The sequence below is a fragment of the Solanum pennellii genome, chromosome 2 (assembly GCF_001406875.1).
Source record: "Solanum pennellii chromosome 2, SPENNV200".
Taxonomy (NCBI): domain Eukaryota; kingdom Viridiplantae; phylum Streptophyta; class Magnoliopsida; order Solanales; family Solanaceae; genus Solanum; species Solanum pennellii.
The window spans coordinates 16,593,568-16,601,695 of NC_028638.1; the positions used below are offsets into that span (position 1 = coordinate 16,593,568).

General features: G+C 36.0%; 1 protein-coding gene across 2 annotated transcripts; it reads right to left on the bottom strand.

Moving 5' to 3' along the window:
• Positions 1–574: 574 nt before the first annotated feature.
• Positions 575–7,715, bottom strand: LOC107011695 (zinc transport protein ZntB-like). Of its 2 annotated transcripts, XM_015211287.2 has the most exons (8): positions 7,576–7,715; positions 6,086–6,940; positions 4,314–4,502; positions 3,950–4,041; positions 2,142–2,201; positions 1,976–2,045; positions 1,300–1,503; positions 575–1,157 (listed from the first exon to the last, which is right to left on the bottom strand). In XM_015211287.2, exons 2-8 carry the CDS (start codon positions 6,788–6,790, stop codon positions 774–776), a joined length of 1,704 nt encoding a protein of 567 aa, XP_015066773.1. In that variant the 5' UTR covers positions 6,791–6,940; positions 7,576–7,715; the 3' UTR covers positions 575–773. The 2 variants fall into 2 exon arrangements, with proteins under 2 accessions (XP_015066773.1, XP_015066774.1); XM_015211288.2 differs by lacking the exon at positions 4,314–4,502.
• Positions 7,716–8,128: the final 413 nt, after the last annotated feature.

Genomic DNA, 8,128 nt, shown 5'->3' on the forward strand with positions numbered 1-8,128 from the left:
TTAACTAAGAAGTTATGATCTCAAATAAAAAAAATTTGAAATTACATGTCAACATATGTTAAGGATCATATCTCTAGGTCGGACTACTCCTCTATGTGCTCACGGTGAAGGGAATATTATGGATCCACATGTCATGTTACGCCCTAGGAATGTACATGGTGGATTGCAAATCAGACAATGATGGGACATAATGAACCCAAATAGTGTTATGTTGGTTATTTGATAATTTCCCCAACAAAAGTAAATGTTTTATGAAAGATGATACAAACTTTGATATTCAAGATGATCTCCATTTTAGATACCAATGGGTTCCATTTGTTCGTGGAGCATAATTAGTCTGTTCAATTGATTTACTGTATGGTTATGGTGGAGGGATTAGCCAGATAAATAATTTATTCAGTCATGTTAAAGATTTCATGGACAGACGAATCGAGAAGTTTCAAGGAAGTGATGAAATTTTTCTTTGGTCTTCATGTCACTGTAACATATGTTTCTATATCACGTTATGCTAGTTGGTTCGCCCTAGCAAGATAAGACATCAAATGCCGATCTCGCCAAAGTCCAGGGTCGAGGCTTGACAGAAAAAAACGCCAGAAAATACTAGTAGAGTGTAGCAGAGAAACTGCCAAGTGATATTCCACCATGATTTACAAGAAGAGATTGAAAGATATTTTACAAGTAAATGGGCACCGATAAAGTTGAACATTTGCAGTGTTTACCATTGATGTCTTCATTATCCTATCAATGAATGGTTCCAAGGGCAGTTGAAGTCATTACATAAGAACATAATTTGCATCTTGAATGAAATTATCACCAGCTGTTGGGGGCAAGTTATGCCTCGAGATATGTTTATGAACCTGTGCATGCGTCTCAGCCTCATGTTGGAACATGTTGACCAGCTCCTGCAATTCGAGTTTCCTAATCTCGACCTGTTCTTCACTGATAGGCTTTTTTAACCCAAGGTATAGCAACCCAACAGCAATAAGCACGACACCTAGGACGACAAGGAGGACTGAGAATAGACCGAATGCATATGGTGTGTTTTGAGCTCCAGGGATCCCGTCCACATTGATTCCAAAAAGACCGGTGATGATTGTAAGAACAAGGCCACATCCACCAAAGACAGCCAAATTATGAGATACTCTGAGGCTCTTATCCTAACAATTGGAATGATGGGCCAAAAGATTACATTAGATTTTTCTCAGAACTCTTATGAAAGGGTCTTTAGTGAAATTAAGTTTGATCATCTGGTATTAGAATGAAATTGAACCCTCCTAGTCTATTGAACATCAAACAAACCTGCAACCACGCGCGGAGATTGCTCTGCATGACATCTTGAATAGTAAATAAGCGTGCACGAACTGCTTCTTGCTCTTCAATCATTTCCCTCGTACTCTTTCTTATTCCTTCAAGGAGAATTCTAGTTGTATTTCCTCTCAAATGCTGCTGAAGTTCAAAAATAATCTCTTCCCTAGCATGAAGAGACCATTTCACTCTGATAACCTGTGTTTACACCATATAAGCAGTGTCATTCAAGAACACACCAACTTATATGACTTGAACACTCAATAAAACATGAAAAGACGAGGATAAATGGCCCTATTTACTTCAAGTTAATTTACTAAAAAAGTTGTTTAGAAATTCTGAAAACTACAGAAATTCCTCTTTTATTTGGCGATTTCTTATGATGAAACGTTTCTCTTCTTGTATTATCTTCTAAAGGGAATACAACTGAGTTACAAGTCCAACACTGTCGTAGGTGATTCATCTTCAACAAGATCAAATTCTAGGGTAGGTCATATTTCTCAATTCGAGAGAAATTTTCACGATGCAAGCAAAGAGCATGCTTCAAAGTTCATTGCGTATCTACCAAGAAATGACCAATAAAATATGCAATTAAGTTGTGATCGATACACACTATTTGATATAGAAAAGATTTGGAAAAGTTAAAATTTACTCATGGTGCAAGACAGACCTGTCTTGATAATCTTCTGATTTCCTGGTTGAGAATTATTACTAAGAGACTCAGATCTTCCTTGATCCTCCTATTATAAGAAAAGAAGATATATTTATAACAGAATATGCTACATGAAAGAGCAATAACTTCCAGGAATCTAAAATATGAGATGAGAATCCTGCACCTGTTAACAAACTTCAATTCCACTTCATCTGCTGCACCGAATATCAATTTCCGAAACAATCTTCACATGCATAAGCACAAAAAAAAGAGATAGATTTAGGATTAACCACTTTACGGAGTCAAGGTGTTTCTTCATTCTGATACTTGGAACCCTTATAGAGCAGTTAATCATCCAAGAGTTTGTAAACATGCATTGAAAGTGACCAACATCAATGTCACCAATCATTTAGAACTCCTCCCACATCCCTAAGAAAAGATTAAGGTACTGAACACTTCAGTGCCCACTATGAGTTCGAAGAGTAACACGTGAAGCAGACAACAGCGATAGATCCATCCAGATTGATTGAAATGCACTTTTTGGTGTCCTCAGGCTGATAAATGCAAGAAAGTGTACCCTTTGGCGAAGTCAAATGAACTGAGCGAACTTCCCAACAGAATATTGGCGGTTATGACAAAAATGAAACGAGGCAGTCTTACAAGGTTGTAACAATGCCACATAATGATGCTGCTCAGGTGAAGGTGGTGGAAATTGGTCCGCTTTTGTCTGAGGACCAAGGGGCAAGCGAAAATAGGTGGCTACTAGCATAAGAAGCTCCTCTTTTCTTCAGACAGAATAAAGAGTAGAAGGAAAACAGAACGTTAATTGAATATGAACTTCTAAAGTAATAAAAGTAATAACCAGAAGTGCATATAAAATTGTCAAGTTAGCTGAAATCAAGTATATCCATTGGACCTTAAAAGGAGTGTTGAAGTGGGACTGTGAAATTAGGTCTTAGGCCTAACTCATACCCCAAAAGCTAGTTCAAAGGGAGGAAGATTGTTCAAGTCTGCCCTGTGCTTAGCATTTGGTGCGTGGACAATTTTAATTTTAGGGGTCCCAACATCGGGTGAGACGGGCCCTGCTCTGATACAATGTGAAATTAAGTCTTAGGCTAACTCATGCCCCAAAAGCTAGCTCAAAGGAAGAAGGATTGCCCAAGCCTTATAAGGAGTCCACCCATCTCATTAATTACTGATGTGGGACTTTGTCATTCTTTAACAAGGACTATCTCATCTAAAAGTTTAAGATGTCAGAGAGAATTCTCTTTTATTTACTTAATTATATCCTTTTTTTTATACTTCATTATATGTTTAACAGAGTGCAACCAAACAAGTGCTAGTTTCATGAGCTTGAAGATGCAAACTGCATTTATGACATGCTACATAGTGACAAGAACCTAGCAATTTTTCATCATATTAGAGTTAAAAACTTCTCGTTCAACCTTACATGAATGAAAGTTTCTCACTGTAGCATGCAATATGATCCAGTCTCATAATTATTACTCCCTTCATCCCAATTTATGTCATAATTCAGATTTCGAGAATCGAACTTCTTAATTTTGATCATGAATTCGGACTAGAATCTTTAAGTTTTTAAAAATAATTAATTACGTAATCATTTTCTACTTCCGAAATCCAACACCACCACATAAATTGAAACAGAGGGGGCAGAAGATAACAAAATTTGTAAGGTGAATCTTGCACCATCACATTTCAAGGTTTTCTGAAGTTCCCCTCTAAGTTAAATCGGTTAAGACAGAGATCTTTCGCAGACTCAAGTGGAAGGGCCACTACCCGCATGTGAAAGGCACACTTGATACATTCAGAATTTGATGAGTTTCTTCCTACACAAGACTATTTTGAAACTGGTCGCTGGGACAATGCAGAAAAGCATCTGGAGAAGTTAGGCTTCAAAACTTTTTCTGCAACCAACTGGTTCTTTAAGGTGACATAGTTCAACTATTTCGCATCAGAGAGCAGTTCTCTTACCTGTCATCCCATCTAGCAAGGCGGCTAGCTAAATGAGCAATGACTTCATGTACTGTCCGTGGTGCATTATAGCCACCAGCAAGAAGTTGTTCCTATAATAAAGAAAGCAACAGATTATAAGTAGTCATAAATGTTAAGAGTTAGACCCAAACTACTTCTGCAACCACAAACCAGAAGAGTCAAGTTGAGATAAGAAGGATGTAAAATTGAACAAGGATTAATAACCAATTGCACCAACATATACAAGTGCAATCAACTTTGCCAAAAATCCAGTACAACATAAGAGAACTAAACACATTGACATTCGTCATCACTTTCTTAGTCTTGAGCAAGGGAAATGTTTAGCGTCTATAGGAAGGACGACCTGAACTTCTGTGATACCCAAAACGTTGAGGTTTTCTGCTGATCCTTTCACGTGCAAAACCGTAATTAAAAAGTTCTGTGCTTGCCAAGAACGAATTACAACAGGGATGTCATCTTCGTCAATATTTGGATCACCAGCAGATTGGCCCAACAGCTCAAATAACAGCCCTTCAGCCACCCTTACTGGGACCTAATAAAATCCAACCCGGGTTAAAATGGCAACATGATTTCATCTCTGAAAGCAGAAAGAAGCAATCCTTTTCAATTTAGCTTTTTATATTATGATATTAGGCTGTCAGTTGTCACTGATACAAATAAGGTTATTATCTCTTTACATCCAATTTTCAGAAAAAAGATTATTATCTCTTTACATCCTCAGTTCGCAATGACAAGAAGAAGAGCCATGAAGCAGAAAAGAAATTTTGAATTCTATTTGGTATATTACTTAACGCAAATCCAATAGTTAAAACTAACACTGTTAAATTAATTTTATTACGTGATTGGCCTTGAAAAAAGAATCAGCCCCGCGCGTGAGAGGGTGTACTGAGAATATAATTAAATAATAAGAAGTGTCTCTCTCTAACAAGTTAAGCTTTTATATGAGATGGTCACATACTTTAACTAGGTATCAGAGCAGGCAGAGGCCCTATGATTGAATCTCACAGCCACCCAAATTAAAAAGAATTCTAGTGCTTGGCCCATGAAAAAAGAATCAGCCCCGCACATGAGGGGGCGTGTGAGATGGTCACACACTTCAACAATCGAAAAGGAATGTCACGGGAAGTTAGTTAATAAATAATATCCAATATGGATAGAAACATACATGTTAACTCAATCACTAATTACAATAATCCCAGCTGAATGGTTGAGAAAATCCATATGTAATACTCCCTCCATCACAATTTATATAACACTCTTTCCTTTTTAGGAAGTCGTAGAAAAAAATGTCATTTTTCTATATTTAGTAAAAGTTTTAACTTTAAACTTCTCACTTTACCCCTAACAAGATGGTTTGAAGCCACATAAACATCTGTGGCTTGGTTTAGACCACAAGTTTCAAAAAATATTTCTTCCATTCTTAAGCTTTGTGCCCAATCAGACCTTCACATAAATTGGGACGGGGGAGTAGTAAGTTTTCAATATCGAGGATGAAATGAAGATGCAAACAGTATACTTATCAAAGTACATGATCATTCACCTAAATAGCATTTCAAAGATTATTAATTTACCATAGGTAACATTATCTTTGCCTTGGATATAAAATTGGTGTTAGATTTAGCATAGATTAATGAAACACCATCCTATCCATCAACAACCAAATGATATAATATCTTGGGATATTCATTCTCTATAAGAAGAATTCATGTCAGAGCATTGTTGCGTAGACCAATTTTCCTAGTCACCAAGTGAAATATGTTGAGACAATCAAATTACTGACTTTCTTATCAGTGTCACTAAGAAAGAACAGTTCACCTCCAATAGCAACAAAAATGTTTCATGGAAACAGAACTTATCACTCTCCTATAACCAATGGTCCAAGATACAGTATACAAAATTTTGTCAGGTAACTTTACTGGATATTAGAAATAATTATCATGTCTCTTGCATTGGTGTCAAAGAGGAAGACCTCAATGTGTCATACACAAAGCGTGAACATATATGTAAGCATATTGTCACATGTTAAGAAACAAATAAACTACTAAAGGTAAATCTTGTCAAGAATGTGAAGATATCAACAAAAATAAATCTAGCACAGTGAGCTTAGAAGATTACCTCATACAAGAGGTGTTTCATTTTTTCACTTATTAGCCGACCTTCATCTCTTAAGGCAACACTAATTGCGGGATGTAACCACGGGGCATTACTTAGCCATGCATCTACAGAAGGATGACCAGCAGTCACATGGCACCACCAAATAGGTCCAGCTGGACGCTCCCAATAGGGAGCGGCTAAATCTGCAACAGTGAGATCATCTTCATCATCAATGAGATCAAACTGCTGGGTGGACCATACAGAATCTGCTTGAACAGTTTGTATAAGGTCAGAAATCCTAGCCCAACCAATAGGAATCCAATGGTTCCCTCCAATTTTTTCCAAATTATAAACCTTCTGTCCAGGAGAGCTTTGGTTATCTATCTTGCCATCCGCAGGAGAAATCTCCTGTTCTCTCGACTCAACAAGAGAGGTAGAATCCACCAAACTGTTCCCGTTGGTTCTTTGAACAGGAGCCTCAGCCAATTTATAAGCACGCGCTGGCCTTTTAACTATTTCATTATCGAGTAAACATTTGGTAGAAGATTTTTGTCCAAATTTCTTGTCTTCTCTAACAAACTCAAAAGCACAAATAAGTCCATCAGTCCACAGCTCACTCCCTGGCATGACATCCTTATGGAAGTGCACTCTATGGCTCTCTGTCTTCCTAGCCCTATTGCCTTGTGAAGAGTGGCCTTCACTCATGCTACCCTTATTTACTTTCATGCAAAAAATTGGCAAACACTACGAAGTCCTGTGATGTCTTCTCAGCATAAGTGAGCGGAAAAACCAGAACCAAGTGTCCCCATATTACATGAACAAAAAGCCTTGTGAATTTTGCATTATCATATTGTTAGGATGTTCCTCAAGCCCTGCCTGTGCATCAAGGGTCATGAGTCTAGTTAAGATGACATTGCAGCTTGTGATTAACTACAGCTTTTACAAAATTTTGCTACTTATCCTATAATTGAAACATGATAAGTCCATGCACCACATATCAACCAAACCATACAGAAACATACCAAATAAAAAATAGTAGCAAAATTGCAGGAAGAAACAAGGACAATGGAAAAAACAAAAATGCATAATTATACAAAAGAGTATCAACAATAATCAGTTGTCTCCCTCACAAACTCATCCATAAAGTTTTAAATAACAATGGAAGTTCAAAATTTGAAACAAACCCAAACTTTATGCACTTACTTACAAAAGATTCCTTATTATAACTTTGTCAATAATTTAACGAACAAGAATTCCCAATTACCAGTGCAAGGAACAGGAAGTAAGTACACAACATGTCTCCCAAATAAACTCTTTTAAATTGTCAGTTAATCCATATAGTTCATGGTCAAAACTAAATGAAATCAAAACAAGTAAAAAAGTGTTACAAAAATCCCCAAATTTTGCCATCTTTCGAAGATTTTACACTGTATTTGTATATAACTTGAACGGAGGGGAAAGCATAAAGGGACCAACAAAATTCAGAGAGAAGAAAATCAGTAATTGCTTACAAATCTTTTGGAGTCGCCAGTCCAACTATGGAAAAGGGGAGAGAGGGCACCCACTAAGATGAAAATAGTAATTCCCTATCACAGTCAACAAAAACGTTCTTTTGGTTTTTGCTTAATTAACTTACAAAATTATTATGCTAAAAGATATACTTTTTGATAAACATTGAAGTTAAAAAATAAATTTAAATCAATACTCTCCCTATATTTCAATTTGTTTATATTATTTTTATTTAACATGGAATTTAAGAAAGTAGATTAAAATTTTGAATCATGTGGTCATAAAGACATAAATTAAAATAAGTTAAATATATCAAAATATGTTGTGATCATGTCCAGAAAATTTGAACTAAAGAGTTGTAAAAATAAATAAAAAATAGACATTTTTCTGAAAGCATACTAAGAAAAAAGAAATATAATGAACAAATTAAAACGAATGAAATATGGTTCAGAAAAAAACGAATGAAATATATAATTGTTCCATTTTCAATCAAAATTTTAGCATTTCTTGTTATTCTTCATTCATTCAATTTAATAAAATAATGTATTGACCTTT